At 35.4% G+C, this 18309-nt stretch overlaps 1 protein-coding gene across 1 annotated transcript in view; it reads right to left on the reverse strand.

Moving 5' to 3' along the window:
* LOC123874714 (hemicentin-2) overlaps positions 1–18309 on the reverse strand; it is a 329775-nt gene that overhangs the window by 8455 nt on the left and 303011 nt on the right. Inside the window, exons 12-17 of the mRNA XM_045920196.1 lie at positions 16576–16765; positions 13367–13500; positions 12868–13048; positions 12242–12486; positions 10493–10651; positions 6688–9379 (exon numbers count right to left, since the gene is read on the reverse strand). Of these exons, the coding sequence (XP_045776152.1) occupies positions 9173–9379; positions 10493–10651; positions 12242–12486; positions 12868–13048; positions 13367–13500; positions 16576–16765 (1116 nt within the window). The 3' untranslated portion in view covers positions 6688–9172. The remainder of the gene's footprint in view (positions 1–6687; positions 9380–10492; positions 10652–12241; positions 12487–12867; positions 13049–13366; positions 13501–16575; positions 16766–18309) is intronic.

An 18309-nucleotide genomic window follows, 5' to 3' on the forward strand; every position in this document is an offset into this window, starting at 1 on the left:
GGCAGCGGCGGCATGCTATGCAAAAAATGTAGTATGATTGTAGACTCATCAGTAAATCAATAATTAGGTAGTCATATAGGCAGTATTCATAATAAAAATAAATAGGTATAGGTACGTTTATTTTCCATAAAATAAACGAATGAGGCTCTATAATCATAATACTATATCATTACATAATAATACATTGTACACTCTGCTTATTTTATTTTATGTACGTATTCCACGCGGACAAAGATTAATAAAATTTAAATGTTTTGACAACACGCTTAATTTATTGTTGACTTATTAATTGTTGTCAATGAATAATTGAAGTGACCGTTGTTATAATAATTTATTGATTTCGTAATTCATGTAATTAATGACGTTGATGTATGTGCGTTGAATAAGGTATTAAGGATTATAATGATGGATAAAACAGTATATAGAATTAGTCGTACCTACTATGTTAATATTATGTTTTTAAATATTCAACTGTTACCTTACTTCACTTACTCCTAGCCACGCGTTTTTTTTGAAATTCAGATTAAAGTTACAGCCTATGTATAGGGTAGGTAGGCTATTAGGGTTGTAGGGTATATACCCCACAACTGGGCTTGCTGTCTTATTGAATTTAAACTAGAATCATTAGATTACATCAGTAAACTGGCTGGCTACACAAACTCCACTTATGCATTAATTGTCCTATCTTTTATGGTGTTAAAAAATCGAATTTTCTTTGATTGAAATAAACTAGAGTAACTACAAGAATATCGATTTATGTTATTGATTCGGTACAAAGTTTATATTCTTTGCGTACTTCGTAGGCATACCAAAGGCTTGACACTGAAGTTCACATTTTCCTATAAACTAACTTAATTTACATTTTAGTATCAAATAACATAAGCCTTAACAGAAAACTGCAATCGTGCGTTCCGTTCTTCCACGTAATATCAATAACACTATCAGGCGCGTTCTTTTGTCGCGTAAACGTTTTCATGCTCGAATTTCTGTGAACATTTCAATGATATTAATAATGATATTGATAAAGTGCAATGCATCAGGAGATTATATTATATTGCTAGCTTTTGTCTACGCGTAGATATTATAGGTTGTTTTCCTAAGTTATAATAATTTATCAATAGTGAGCCGGTCCCCTCGTCCGTGGCAGGGGGACAGATCGAACTTTTTATTCCAATCCGTCCCCCCGAGGGGACAGATTAGGGGGACGGATAGGAACAATTCTATATCTGTGTATCTGTCTGTGGCACCGTAGCTCCTAAACTAATGAACCGATTTTAATTTAGTTTTTTGTTTGAAAGGTGGCTTGATCGAGAGTGTTCAAAAGGCTCGATGACACTGGGCTAATTTACGAGCTGCTAGTCGGCGAGTTTAAAAGCTAGCGAGTGAGCGAGTAAGCGAGTGTCGATGACACACAAAACATTCCACTCGCTCAGTAGCCAACTAGCTAGCGTGTTGGAACTTTAGCTTTAACTGCCAAAACGCAGATGCTCGCAACTAGTTTACTAGCAGTGATGATGACACGTGGCTAGTTAACTAGCTTACAGGCCAACACGCCAGTGAATGCCGAGTAAATTAGCCCGGCTTTCTATTTTTCAAGCAGCGTTTTTACAATCTGATAATCAAAAGCAGATTGTGAAAAAGCTCGATGACACGTGGCGAGTTTACAAGTTACAAGGCAGCGAGTTCGCTAGCAGCTTGTAAACTCGCCCCGTGTCATCGAGGCTTTAGCTATAATTCAAGAAAATCGGTTCAGCCGTTTGAAAGTTAACAGCTCTTTTCTAGTTATTGTAACCTTCACTTGTCGGGGGTGTTATAAATTTGTAATTTACACTTGTTCCTGTGTAAGATCTTATTAGCTTTACACTATAAGATATATTTTTTTTATGTAGGTATACCTTCCAGTTCATATCTCGATAGTTAAGATAAACAGATAAAATAGCTGAGCCATAAATCGCAAAATAGCAAACACTGTGTTCATTTAAATCCCCATCCCTTTGTTTTGCACATGCGTTACCTGCGCAAGCAGTTAATAAATGCAAATTGTTTGGACCACTCTCTTTGGGCAGTCCCCTTGGCTCTCTCTCAAAGCGTTGAGAGGACACTCCCGTTAAAGCTCCGCTTTGGTACTTTGAATTCGGTACCTAGTTTATTTATATAAGCCCCCTTCCCAAGTAGCTATCAAGCGCTCTCTAAGTTTATGTTATAGTTTGTGGTTTTAGATACCGTAACGTTTAAACATACTACCTGTGAAGGGAGGTGGCCGTCTTTACTTTACCGTGTTAGAATCTATTCTCGGAATTGATAAGAGAGAGATCAATAAGAGAATCAGAGTAACCAACGTAGCTCAGCGAGTTGTGAAGCTAAAATGGCAATAGACAGGGCACATAGTTTGGAAAACCGTTGGGGTCTTAAGGTGCTAGAATGATAACCTAGCACTGGAATGCGCAGCGTTGGGAGACCTCGTCAAAAGTGCGGACAGACGACATCAAACGAATCGCAAGGAGCAGCTGGATAGAGAATCTACATTTTGACAAAAACCGGCCAAGTGCGAATCAGACTCGCGCACTGAGGGTTCCGTACTCGGGTATTTTTTCCAACATTTTGCACGATAAATCAAATAGGTACATGAAAATAAATAAAAATCTGTTTTAGGATGTAGAGGTAAAGCCCTTTCATATGATACCCCATTTGGTATACATAGTTATCTTATTTTGAAAATTGAAACACATTTTTTTTTTAAATGATGTAACCACAAATTCGCGGTTTTCAGATTTATTCCCATACTTGTGCTATAAGACCTACCTATCTACCAAATTTAATGATTCTAGGTCGACGGGAAGTAAGTACCCTATAGGTTTCTTGACAGACACGATGTACGGACGGACGGATAGACGGACAGACAGACAGACAACGAAGTGATCCTATAAGGGTTCCGTTTTTCCTTTTGAGGTACGGAACCCTAAAAAACGTCGCTGTTCTAAAACTACCTACCTATAACATTACAGTGTGTATCAGAGAGCCGCTAGCGCGTATAATACAATGTTTGTAGCGGGAAGGCGGTTAGAAGGTTGGCGTGAGGTCGTAAATTTTGGCTCCTGAACCACCGTGGCATGGGCGTTGTGTTAATAGAGGGATATTTTACGGAGCATTCATGGTTTCGTGTTACGTGAAAATGAATTTGTTTTTTTTAATGCGCTATAAAGGTTTAACTTTCGTGCACTATAAGCTGAAGTGACGTGGAGCGTTTTGGTAAAATACGGCTTGATTGCTATGTAGGTACTTTAGCTTCATTTTCTTTTTATGGATTTTGAGTGCTATGAAATCTGATATAATAAAGTATTGTAGTCGTTTTCCACTGGGTGCGAAATACTTATATTCATCATGTTGTAGTTGGCTTGTTCTATAACACCCCCGAAAAGTGAAGGTTACAGTAACTAGAAAAGAGCGGTGTTATAAGTTTGACGTCTGTATCTGTGTATCTGTCTGTGGCATCGTAGCTCCTAAATTAATGAACCGATTTTAATTTACTTTTTTTGTTTGTTTGAAAGGTGGCTTGAAGTTGAGAGTGTTCTTAGCTATAATCCAAGAAAATCGGTTCAACCGTTTGAAAGTTATCAGCTCTTTTCTAGTTACTGTAACCTTCACTTGTCGGGGGTGTTATAAATTTTTTAATTTACACTTGTTTACGTATTATGTTCACTAAGGTTAATCTGGCTAAATAAGGAGCGGTGATAATGTCGCGTGAACAGATTCTAACACCACACCACGAAATATTCCAAATAATTAACTTATTTTCATGTCATTGCACAAGTCACACAGCCAATTAGATCTTGTGAATTAGCGTCTATTGTTAGTAACAATTGGCCTAAATTTTCAAACGAAACGGTGGTTTAAGCCAAGTGTTTCTGAGAACTTATGAATACCGCAACTCGAAACCGGCTAGCTAAGTGGAAAGTTTTGGAAATTGTTTACTGGCCATCTCTGTTTAATTTATGTTAATGCATATCTCACAGCAACTTGAAACACAACTTTGTTGTTTATTGTATCTATTATATTATTTATGTCTAGAAATGTTATTCTTCCTATTTAGGTATAAAATTAGTCTAAAAAAAAGTAAGTTATATTGAGTAAAAAAGAGTATATAGTTGCAAAGTAAGTAGCATGCAAAAATCTTTTTTTGGGCGACGTTAGTATTATTATGAGGTATTTATAAAAATAGATGGAATATTTTATTCAAATTAACTTTGACTTTTACAAGTCGTGATGTGAAAATTTTAAAAGTTTGGTATACTTACACCGACTCCAAAAAATGTTAAATATAGAACATTAACTCTTGTTTACATATTATATTGAGTAATAAATTAAATTATTTTTTACTTTTTAGTGTTTGTGGTTATTGAAGTTAGTTTTTTTTTTGAAAAAAAAAATTATTTCACAATTTTTAGTGAAATTGTGAAATAAAGCCTAGTTAAAAACCTTCTGCTTACTAAGCTAACATCGCGAGCAATTTACTCTTATCCATTGAGGAGTTCCGTTCTCCATCTCCAAAGATATTCATCAATTAATATTCACCTTTATATTATGGGACTACCTGGGAATTATACCCTTTTTTTTTTTTTTTTTTCTCATTTAGAGAGCTGGGTCACCAGTGTGATTATACCCTTTCAAACAAAAAAAATCTAAATTATTTATATAGTAAAGTATAAATTTGTAAATCTCGTACTGTTTTATCAACTAGTGGTCCGGACTCTTTTTTGTACACGTTATCCATCTATCTGAAACAAGATAACCAAAATCCATTCATTACTCGATATCTCTCTCTACGAGCCAAAAAACCGCATGCAATCCGCACCTGAAAGGCATATTGAAAAAAATCCCACCGAATACGTTCCACCGGATTACCCGGGCTTAGGTAGAGGAATGGAACAAAAAACGGTTATCCGGGCTTACTTTTGGCCTGTGGCTTGTGATATTTGTAAAGAACGAGCAAAAAGTAAGCGGATTTCCATTCTAAGATCAGTTTTTCTAAAATTTACATACTGAGAGACAAAAAATAGAAAAAAGCGCCTAATTTGCCATTTTTCATGGTATTCTTGCGAGCAAAGAAAACGGATCAGTTTCAACATGAAAAATCTTTGTTGTATTATGCTAGCTGTAGGTATAACATTGCCTATTAGACTAACAGCGTATCTATTGCGGTGGCTCGGGCGTGCAGGTCTGGAATGCCATGAAAACACTCGCCATTTCTGCTCTATGTTTCAAATGTTATGTCAAAAGTATGGTTTATCCCATTGATTTTGAAAGAGCCACCCCTGTTTTTCTTAGATTAAGGACTATTTAAGGACTATAATCATCCATTTGATTATGACAGTTAACACCAGAGCAAAACTGGCGAGCCTTCTCAAAATTTATGCACAAACTACTTGTAATACCTAGCCTACCTAAAAAGAAGCATTGATTCTTTTTCATTAGGAACTGCCAGTAGATAGATAATTTCCTAGCGAACTACTGCTCGTACTAGCTACAAATCCTATGCACGTCGGTGACTGACAACTACACGGTTTCGTTGAAATTAAGATTTTGGTGATCTTTATTTCTTTGTCCCTCGCAAATTCACGAGATAAAGGATGCTAGGTAAAGAACTTATTTTGTGAAAGAGGAGAATATCAGCTCTTTTTGTGTGTGTGTATGAATAAAATTAAACACCGAAAAACGTTTTAGAATATTTTTCCTTTATTTTCGTTTCTCAATATTTTATTGAAAACCGACATCCCGACAGTTAGAAAGTCTTCGTTCAAACTATTTACATTTCATTAACTTTTAACAAACATAATTAAATTCTCTATAAAAGTGATATTTATTAATATAACAAAACAATTAGCTATTAACATAATAATTTTATTACATGGATATTTTGATATCCGTGTTTGAATTATTGCCTAAAATGTACTATGAAACAAAAAATAAGCCTACAAAGGTTTCGATGATTGTATAAATTTAAAAAAAAAATGTAATATTGGTATTTTTATACATAACGACGCCAACACACTATAGTGAACACCTTTATTACTTTGGTGGGCAAGTATCTAATTAGGACCAATCAACGTACCTAATTAACTGCTAAATTAAGTTACTTACCTACGTAAAATAGGTTGTTAATTAATGTACGGGTCCAAATTAACGCTAAATATCAATGTTGCAACTTGATTGAGCAAATGCAATTGCAAATTTCCCAAGGCAAAGGAAATATACAAAGCTAAATAAATTAGTCTATACTTATTTACAAAAAAAAAAACGTAGCCTAACAGCTCTCTGTACTAAAATGACATTATCGTCAGTGACACATGGACAATAATCACGAACATAATATTGTATTGTTCGCGACAGGTCGAGATGGCAATTTTCTAGTAAGAGAAGTAGTAAGTCTATAGTAGGTAGTAATCTAGTTCTAACTACCCCCCCCCCCCCCCCCCTGCCCTTCACCTCTTACCTCGATTGCCATCTCGACCTGTTGCGATCAATCGTTTTTACATGCAAAAGATTCTCGTACCTTCTTCCTCGTTTCCAATTCTATGTCATAATATAGAGTACAATTTTTAATTTTATTTGACAGAGCTTATTGGCTGAAATTAATAAACAATTTATCCGCAATCTGTCGATAAGTTATTTAAGTAGCAACATTGTTACAATTTTTTGACAAATAACAACGTGGCTAAGTAATCTATCGGCAGATTATAGATAGGACTGATTTTATTCGGTCGTGAGAATATCTGTTAATTATTAAGGTCTACGGATCTAAAAGTCTCTCTATTAAAAAGTCACTGTACATTGGCGCCTTAACACAATTTATTATTATTAATAATAATTAATATTTTACCGTTTGATGTAAAAAGTTATTAAAAAACCATAAGAGAGTTGTTAAAAAAACTATTCATTAAAAAAATTGCTTTTCAAAATTAATAAATTTAATGCTTATAAAGCGAAGGTCTTAAATTAATCACATGCCTTAACATTTCAAGACACAAAATTATACAAAATTGTATAATACAAAACATTTACACTATTAATGTCGCATATATACAAGTCTTTCAAAACGGACAAATTGATATAGGTAATATAATAAACTAATTTTACTTTATTTAGCCTCAACATCCAATGTTTGATTATAAATAAAATTACAAAGTAACGAATCTTGATCTAATCTGAGCTCTTAGTAGGTTAAATTCTTTATGTTACCTGTGTATAGTAAATAAGACCTGCAGCTGGGCAATTCAGAACACTCGGTTTGGTAAGTTATCGAACTTACCGAAAGATAACTTACCGAATCAAGTGATTCTGAATCGTCTGACTGGTCGGAAAATCCAACCATATCATTCACCTTATACCTACCATCCGGCTTATAGTTTACCTACCATAATCAGGTAATACAGAAGAACTACCATCTTCCTACGGGTTGGAATGGACTAATAAACAATATCAATGATTTTTTAATGCCTACGTCCCAAATTGGTTGATACTTTAGGATTTGTTTTATACAATCAACGTATGCCATCATCTAAGGAGATCGTCTTCGAAAATGATAGACTAGAAATCAACATTAAGGCATTTACTGTTAAATGTACTTATAATTATATTTTTTAACGTATTATCACAATATTTTTGTGATCATGATTACAATAATTTCCTGTTCAACTGTACAAATGGATTAGAAAAAGTTTTAAACGTAATTTAATTCCATCAATCATCATTTTTCCACATAACGTACTCGTAGGTATATTCGTTTGAAAACTGTTGTCGGTGAGTTTAATTAAATATAATTTAGGATAATATATACTAGTTACAATTGTAATAAAAAGTGTATCCAGCTGATTGTAATATATATAGTTCTTACATGAAATTTTACAAGTTTCACAACCATTGTAAATTAATTTTTAAATAAAGCTTTCAATCTAAATACAAAAACCGTTTAAAATACAAATCAATTTTCGTGTTACCTAATATTATTATTTATTACGTATAATAAACCCATATAAATCTAGATTATTCGTGGAATATCGATAATATTTACAATTAATTTACAAACAAATCGTAACAATCTCCAATATTTCGTTCATCCTAACTATTTAGGTAATTAAAATTAGGTAAAACAGTCTCGGCAATTTCAGACATTGTTAACGTTCTCTGAGAAATACACTGCGATGATATTACAGTGCTTAGCAAAAAAGCAACTACGAAACGCTAAGATTATGAACGGCCTTCCGGCATCCGTGCTAACTGCTACGTATAAATTAAGTAGGTACCTTCAAGGCAAGAGTGAATAGGTATTTTTAGGCAAGCGCGCTCCAACTTAGACCTCATAAGCATGCGTGCCATTATACGCAAGCCTATCCTGCAATATAACGAAAAAAAAGTTATCTCAGTCAAATAATATGAGAATGGTCATTAAAAAGAAATATTAGGACCATTTCGAATAATTATACTATAATCATTTATAATACTGTAACTGATTGCTAGAATTCATTGCTGTCATAATATGAGCACATTTACATATTATACTTACACAATAATACAATACGACACAACTTAGAAGTTACATCGATATATATATCTGTTCGAGCAACCAATGGTAATCGTGCTTCTACGGACACTCCCTATTCGCTCAGTAAATTCCAGATAATTTGAATTTGGAAATACTCCGAATAGTTTTTAACTAGATATATCTACAGTTAATTTTTTCTGAGTATCTAAATATCGTTTTTCCAATATCAATTTCAGTTACTATGTAGTCTTAATTCGGCAGTGATTGTTTTTACAAATACCGTGCACCTTCTTAGCTGTGTACGTGGTATATTTTCATTGACACCAAATTATTCAAGACGTGAAATTTTTAACAAATGATATGATAGGCGTTAAAATATATAATATTGATAGTAGGTACTATCACAGCAATACTTAATACTTATAAACTAATTGTTGTTACTTATATAATAAAAACAATATATATTCAGATGAAATTTTTCTATCGAGATCATTATAAATTGTCACAGGGATGTAATCAAAGAACCAGCAACACAACACCTAAAATTGCACAGAATCACAGTGACGAAAATCACCGAAACATTCACCTCAGTTACTTGAGCGTTATTTACAGGCCCTATAGCTGCGTAGTCTGTCAGAGAGGGGTGTCGCGCGGTGGGTGCGGGTGTGGGTGCGAGTGTCCGTGTGGGTGCGCTTGAGGGTGCGCGTGGGGGTGCGCACGGGGCAGCGTGCGGAGGTGCTGAAGCGGGATGCAGCGATCATTCGCGGCACCCGCGTTGCGAGGCAGTGTACAGGAGCCACCCGCAAAACCCGCCGGCGGAGGTATCCCCGGCGTTGATGTCTATATACAGCACAAAATGTCCAAATTAGCACAATATTATTATAATCCAAATTTAAAAAACAAGTCACATGCAAGCTTTTATATTTATCTAATTCTTTACTATGTGACTACATAAATAAAACGTATATTATCCAGATAAACTCCCAACATAAGCTAGTAATTCGTGTGTAGTCATTACCATAACACAATTTGCATAAGATCCGACTATGGAAGCCAAATATTTTGCTAAAATTTGACTTAAGTCCCCATTCGCGCTACGTCCGGATTAAGAAACTTTGCAGAGAGAAATAATGTGACTGTTATTACTGAAATTATTATGGCCATTAATTCTTTAGCGCAACAAGGGAATTCGCAGGTATTTTTTCATTAAATAATATTATTGACTACACTTAATAATAACTTTCAAATCATCAAGATTAAAAAATACCTAAATCCTTATGCAAATATTATAAATGCAATAGCGTGTATGTCTGGTGTCTGCAACGTTTTTACGGCCCATCCGTTCAACCAATTTTGATGAAATTTGGTCGGTCGTAGACAACTTTTTGTGTTGGGAAATCGAGGAGCTACGTGGAAATTTTAAAAACCTAAATCTTCGAGGATAAAGTTGCGGGCAACATTTGTTTGGTTCAGAGATAGCCTTGCATCCTGCAGAGGGATAATGGTTATGTTTCGTCCCGGAAAATCAGAGTTCCAATCAAAAACATCTATCCTCAAGGACGAAGTCGAGGGAATCATCTATTAATATAATATGTTAAAATATTTTGCACATAATATTCCCTACCAAATTGCCTGTGACATAAAATATAGGCATCTAGATTTAGGTAGGTAGGTATGTGGTTATTGGGTATTGTGCTTTTTAGGGTTCTATATTAAAACAACAAACCCTTAAACTCAAACAAGCACCAGTCTGGCTGTTGGTACATCGGTCAGTGTATCACAGCCATTAAAAATAAAGATTAAATGCTGTGAGGTAAATGTTACATTAAAACTAAGAACTTGGAAAATTTCATTGAGTTTGATTGGTCAGTATTCAAAATATGAGAAACAAAATACGTTTGTATGCAGCTCACTCGAGGTGAATTCCTCTTAAGTGACATTTTATACGCTTACAGGATTGTCATGTATGGGAGGATGGGAAGGCGGTGGCGCAGTCCTGAGCGGGCAGTAGCCGGGTATACTGCCTCGGACCCCGGCGATGCTGCCCCGCGGTGCCCTGTTATTCGGCGGCGATATTGTTGACACTTGCTGCTGTCGAAAATAGTCCACCTGCTAAACATACAAAGAACAATACTTAATTTACTTTCGTAAAAAAAATTGTGTGCCAAGGTAAGAGCAGTTGTCGATTAGATGAGTGGTTTTTGCTCGTGTAAGCTGTTTTTGTACGCGCGTATACGCTTGCCTATTGTCACACGCGCATCTCATACAAGCATAGACCCGCTTATTAAGCTCGTATCCATACTGCTACTAACGAGCGATTTATTGAAGCGAAAAAGCGTAAGCAAAAGCGAGCGTTATGCGTTAAAATACTAGTCTGAAACCGCCCTAATCATAGATTGCTTTATAAAAAATTAATAAGTAGATACAGTAAATAAAATGTAATTGAACGTAAAATACAATTGAATATAATGTTATTCGGTATGACAAGATTTGGTAAATTATTATTATAGTTCCTGCAGAATCCCATACCCACTCTAACCGAGTGGTGCTTATAGGTACCTATAAGTATGTAAATAAGTATATTATATGATTGGATTCTAGAAATCGGCTCTGCAGATTTTGATGAAATTTTGGATTTAGATAATATTTTACTTTCCAAGTTTATCTAGATAAGTGCCATCCCTGAATTCCCGTAGAAATCCAGAGATAATTAATAAGTATAACACCAATAAAATCGAAAGACGCCGAGCGTAGCTTGGTCGTGCCCAGGTATTATAATTTTAATAGGCAAAAACTACCTACAAAATCAATTTACCTAGCTGACAATTTGCCAAGAAAACTTGATAATAAATTTTAGCCTTCTATCACTTTGGACAAAGGGAGTGTTAGATCAATCAATGTAGTACTTTATAGATGAGTGAAAGGCGTGAAATGATGAAGCGAAAATATTATCTTTAAATATTATATCTCAAGATTCATTTCAAGTACTACACCAATTTATATTCCATTAAAGGTGGAACATACTCGAAAAATAAATTTAGAAAGTCTTTTGCTTGGGTCTTTTGATAGTCCCTCTTATTACTTAGGGTTCTTTCAAACGAGTTTGCTGAAGACAGAGATAATTGCTACCCGTAATGGTTGGTTCATTTTGTCATTTTATTAACTCAGATGGATTCGATATTTCGATTATTTCAAAGAGGCTAAAATTTACTCACACGGTCTTTTACGCGCGGGAACACTTTTGTACGTGAAAATGTGATCCAGAACTTCCAATTGTGCCCTACTCATATCTCCATGCGTATATCATGCGTATTAATCGGTTATTGATTTTACTGTGCGTACAATTATTTCACAGTTGCGTCGGACGCATATTATTTTCACCTCGATGTAAATAATTTGCGTACATATCGATTGAGTGGTCTGATGTCAGTCATCTATATAACTTTGGTTGCGTATCGTGAAAACGAGCACCATGTCCATAACATTATCATACACCATAGGTACACACCATAGAATCATTGCGAACTAAATTTTTCGCCGTTTACAACTCGTTTTTTCTTACAACTTGCTGTCCAGTGCCATACTAATTTTGAAAGCTTCATAGAGTATTCCTGGTTGAAATGGCTCTCATATAGATACTAATTTAACTCAATGACCCTGAAGTTATAAGAGAGATAATAATTTTTATTCTGAAAAAAATACCTGCAAGTGATCTGTATCTGACGGAATTATATCCGGATTCCGATCATCACTTTCACTGTCGTCTTTCTCTCGCAGCTTGTCTGGAGACGCTGGCTGTGAAGAGGGAGCTCCTGAACGCAGCTTGCGTTTGGTACACCTTTGACGTACAGCTATCATGAAGAGTACTAGCACCACCATGAAGACGCCGCCGCCGCCAACCGCGGCAGACATCGCTCCAGACATTTGGAAGGCAGTTTTTGGTATATCTGGTAAAGAAAATCCAGATATTTATTGTCTAAGTACTAGTTTTAAGACTAAGTTTGGGTTTGAGACGCAGGCAGATTATATGTATTTTAAGTACTGAAAATGTGGCGAGGGTTGAGAAGTACCTATAGTGTGTAAAATGTTGCTTCTTGAGTCATTCTATACTTCAATAGGGACGGAGCCTACTAGTCAAATTAACAATTTTTTACCAAACATCATAACGGATTTGGTTAATAAAATGGTTAGCAAACTTAAAACGAAAAGTGGACGAGGAATTTTGGTGGACTCTCTATTTAATAATTAGAAATAAAATATAAAATAAAAAGAAAGAAACGTTTCCTCTTCTTATTTTCCGAGGAATTGTTGCTTATATTAATATTTACCTAGACTTTTATCATGAACGTGGTGTTTTTCGGGCGGCCGCAACGTGCTCGCCCTCAAAGGGTACGGATCTCCTCTCCCCTTGGCGTTGTACGCTAAGACGGCCGCAGCGTACGTGTGACCTGGTATGAGACCGCCTGCCGTGAAACGTGGCACTGCACTTGATACGTTCGCTACTATTTCCTGTTAGGACAAAATGTTTGAAGCTGTTAATCTATAGTTGAACTAATTAATTATTTGACATTCAGATTTTCTTTAATAAGTGCTTCAAGGTTATTCTCCGCCTATTTTCTAACCTAACACGATCAGAAATGAAGACTTGTGTGACAAATTCCAGCAACCACGGGTATACAAGTAAATACCTAGCTCTGAAGCAATGGCGATTATGACAGCATACCAATGTTACATGCGACCATTGCGCTTCTTGTGGGCCGTCTCATTCATTTAAATACGATCAGCTATAATTGACTTATAAGAAAAACAAAAGACCTAATTACTTACCTGTGTAACAATATCTCTGACTTCCAACAAAAATGATTGAGGCATGCCCCCGTTAAAGCCTTCTGAACAACGAACTCCAAACGACGTGAGAGACGCATTAACCACTGTGCAATTGTGAACTTGATCTGGACGACCTAAAGATAATAATTACTAAATTAACAAGTCTAAATTAAAAATTTATAACACCCCCGACAAGTGAAGGTTACAGTAACTAGAAAAGAGCTGATTACTTTTAAACGGCTGAACCGATTTTCTTTGATTATAGCTAAGAACACTCTCGATCAAGCCACCTTTCAACCAAAAAAAACTAAATTAAAATCGGTTTATTAGTTTAGGCGCTACGGTGCCACAGACAGATACACAGATACACAGACACACAGATACACAGATACACACGTCAAACTTATAACACCCCTTTTTTTGGGTCGGGGGTTAAAAACATTGATAATTAAAAAAAACATCGTAATAGACAACAACAGACTTCTTACAAGTGCTTCCATCCAATTATTTTTCTCGTTTTATATTCAAATTGGCAGCGAAAAAATAAATTTGCGTAAGATCTTTCTAGACTTTTCTTTGAAGAAAACCTGTCAATATTCCAATAAACACTACGTTAGGAGATGAGAATCTTGCAGAGTAGACACTTGGCACCAGATCGCGCCATTAACGATAAATCAAATAAAAATATGGCATACATAATGAGACGGTATACATTTAGGCCTCGTTCATATTGGAGTCTGTCTAGCGTACCTCAAGTTTATTGGTCAGCGGTTACGATTTAGGTCATGCTTAGGATCTAGTAAGACACTTGCAGCAGTCGCGACGAAAAACGGATTTCGATACCTTGACTGACTACTTTAATCTATACCAGAGTGAACGTAAATGATAAAGGAAATAATCTCGATTTGGTATTGTATGTATAATAATAATGTAAAAATAATAAACGTCACTGTTGTTTACAAAAGCAAAACTAACTTTCGATGAACAATTATGAGCAAATTGCATGCCAGAAATGGTTGAATACATTGGACTCATTATGTTATACTCTTTGTACCACCTTTTGTACCTGTACTCAAGCAAATAAAGACATGATTATGTTTAACAATCGGATATGACAAAAACTGAGAAACACAAACAAACAAAAAGACGTTATATTCTTGTAGTCGCAACTAGTGACCTGCAAGGTTAATAGCTGGTTCACACAGGCTGCGTAAGCGTAGACGTAGCGCGTACCATTGCGTTCTAATGTATGGAACTGTATGAAACATGGCACACCGCTTGCGTAAAGCGTGAACGCTTGCGTAACCCGGTGTGTTAGGTTAGGTAGGTTTAAGCTCGTCACTACGCACGCGTCACGTGTACACAATTGGTGTGAATCGGCCTTAAACGTGTCAGCTAAAAGCAGAATGACTTGGATCAATCGCGTACGCTCGGTAGACGTTAATGTGAACGGTGCCTTACTCTACGTTAACTGTGTATTGTTCAGCATAATTGGCGTTATTTGCTGTCGATCGAATGTGAAAACTTTTGAATTAATATTGTATCACATCTCATGAAACATATTGGATCTGAATAAATATTGAGTAAAATATTATTGTGATGAATATTTTAAAACTTTGATATTATAGTGATGATGTGAAATTTTACGAATTAAACTTTGCGTTCCAACATTTTCAATAAGCTAGAATTATGAAAGTTAATAATATCCAAAAATATAAATAATATTGGATATGAATATTGAAAAGTTTGAAAGTTTAAGCTACATTATTGTAATCAAAATTGAACCTTATTGAACTTGATATTTTTTTATTCAATGGCAAGTTAATATTACGAATGGTGATGCAGTTGATGGAGAGCTAAAACCTCTAAAGGGGTTTTTTAAATTCAGATACAAGTTAGCCCTTGATTGCAATCTCACCTGGTGGTAAGTGGTGAGTGTGATTAAACCTATAACCATATTTATTTCTACACGACATAGTACCGGAACACTATATCGGTGACCAGTAAATAATGGGATTTGAGTTAATTTGGTGTAAGGAGTGGTTAAGACTTGCGACTTGGTACTATCCAACACTAGCACTTCTCCTTTCAGCAAAGGTTGCCTGGTAGAGATTGCTCCAAGCAATAAGGCCGCCTTTGCACACAATTGTTTTTTCTGCTTTCTTCTTTCTGTGTTGTGATTCTTTACATGTGTTTTTGTGTGCAATAAAGTGTTCTATCTATCTATCTAAGTACCTACTTAAATAAGAAAATAAACGCTATGAAATGGGTACATTTCAATGAAGAACTTGCCTACGATTTAATAATAATTCATTATAACCGCAAATAAGACTGGATCAAGCTCAGATTTTACGGTAAAAGTTAAAGGTCGCCTTTGTACTGGGGCAGATTTCAGCGTAATTGGTTAGATTATATGAGCTGTATTTCGAAATGCGAAGATTCTATCTTATTGAAAATTTCCAAGAGATCTCTACGATATTTTCATAGTAATAATATTTCGCTAGATCAAGGTTAGATAATTAATAAAGTCTATTTACTTCTAAATTATAAATTAATAGAAATGGAGATTTTAATTGAAAGCATAAATTTTTGATTTAATACCTACATAATAATATGGTAGATAGGTATAATGAATACTAAAGAAATTAATTCTAGTATCGACTAATTTGTGAGAATAGTTGATACTAGAATTAATTTCTTAAACTGGACCTTTTCAAGTAAAGATTTTTATATAGACCTATGAGGATGATACGGCCATTGCCGCAATTAAAGTGCCATAAGCCTACGTTGTCGTATTAGTTTACAAATTGCGAAAAACCAAATAAAATTTGAATTTCGTGGTCAGACCCGTCGCTTGCCCCTTAAGTGGCCAGGTATTTTTAAAACGAGTATAAAAATTATTTATTCTAACCTAAAACTTAACACCTAAACAATAAGTCAACAAAATTTTTATTTGAAATAAGATCAAGCTATAACCTAATAATTTTTTTTTTCGAGCCGCTTTTCAAGAACTTATTTCGAATCTTGTAAATAAATACTCATATCGCTGACTACATCTGACGTACCCCATAAAAGTGTTAAATTAACAAAGCCTTGCTAAACTGCCGTGCTTTGTATAATAAACCCTGTTATTGAGGCAATTTTTAGTTTCAATTTAATACGTCAACAATTTTGTATCGATTAAAATAGGAACTTAAAGAAATTCCTACCAGCAGCAATAATGTGGTAAACGCAGGGCACCCGTTGTTTTCCAATACGATTGTGCGCCCAGCATAAAAGCGTTCCGTAGTCCATCTCTGTATGTGGCGTGTAAGTCACAGTGGAACTCGTGCCTGATCTGGACACGTACGTGTTACTGACTTCGTTGTTATTGGCTGTATTGTTGAAGGTCCATCGGAACTGTGAGGAGAAATCATAGATATAAAAATATAATACATAGCATACGCTAGATATACGATTGACGACGTGTTTTTGAACCAACTTGACTATTGCCACTTTGGGCTGATAGCTAGCTGTGGGCATCATGTGAATGTACTTGAAACTAAAATATATTAGTGATGAGATGTTTAAAAAAAAAAAAAGAATAATAGCCATGTTAAATGACTAATATTCCCCTTTCCTCTCCAACTAAGCGTCAGGCTTGTGCTAGGAGTAGGTACGACAATAGTGCAACGGGCGGGGTTTGAACCGTCGACCTTTCGGTTTTCAGTCCACTCCTTTGCCGGTTGAGCTATTGAGGCTCGAACTATTTGTCAACACAACGATCATTATTTGATACTGTTCATTCTTTGTTCGCTCGGCGCTATAAAACAGCACAGAAAACAACTGCCATTTCATATAGCACGCCCAACCATATCTAGCGTACTATGTCAATAGTGCTCATTTATATCTATCAAAGAAATAATTGATTATGTATAAAAAGCTGCAGATAAAGGTGAAAACACATTATAGTGTTGTCTGTATAGTGACGTGGCAAGAGTCGTATAATTTATATTAAGATGTACATTGTGCACTCAGGCTCGTTCACTTTCAGAGATCGTTCTTTACCACACAAACAGGAGGTTTTGGTGATAAATATATTTATGCTTGGAACCGACAAAGTTTACAAAAATCGGTTGAGAGAGCATGGCATCCTACTTATAGACTACGGGCCCATGTACAAAAATGGATGGGTCATATGAACCACCAGATGACGTATATAGGACGATATAAGAGCATAAAATAATACGATTCAGCACTATGCCGTCACTTGTAAGCTGTCCAACTGAGTGCTGGTGAGAATTCAAAAGTGCAGGTAGAGTGAGTACATTTTGGTCATATATTTTTGTACGGCATTTTTACCATCAATAGATCCATGAAAAATAGTAAGAAAGCGCGCAGTGCCGTAAAAAAATAGTGCGCCACAAAGTCGGTAAATTTTTTGATTTTCTGACAATTTCCGGGGTAAATTTGGTCATTTCATTCTGTACGGCATTAGTTTCATACTGTTTCAATACAGCCTCTAATCCATTATTCCGCAACGCCGTACAAATATCATGCGACAAGGGGAAAAAATTGAGGGTTGCAACTCCCTCTCTTTCCGTGCTCCGGGGGGTGATTTGAAACAACATAAAATTAATTTATTTTGAAAATATTTTATGCATAGATAATATTTTTTTACATGCCGTACATTTTCGTTGGTCCAAAGGTTTGTAGGGGAAAAAAACTCAAGGAAAAATCCATAGAACGAAATGTAAAGTGAAATTTATGACGATATTTTTTTATACGGCATTTCGATAGTTTATTTGTACTTAATGCAATCCATACTAATATTATAAATGCGAAAGTGTGTCAGTCTGTCTGTCTGTCTGCTACCTTTTCACGGCTCAACAGTTTAACCGATTCTGACGAAATTTGGTACAGGGTTAGCTTATATCCCGGGGACGGACATAGGCTACTTTTTA

Source organism: Maniola jurtina, chromosome 19 (genome assembly GCF_905333055.1).
Source record: "Maniola jurtina chromosome 19, ilManJurt1.1, whole genome shotgun sequence".
NCBI classification, from domain to species: Eukaryota; Metazoa; Arthropoda; class Insecta; order Lepidoptera; family Nymphalidae; genus Maniola; species Maniola jurtina.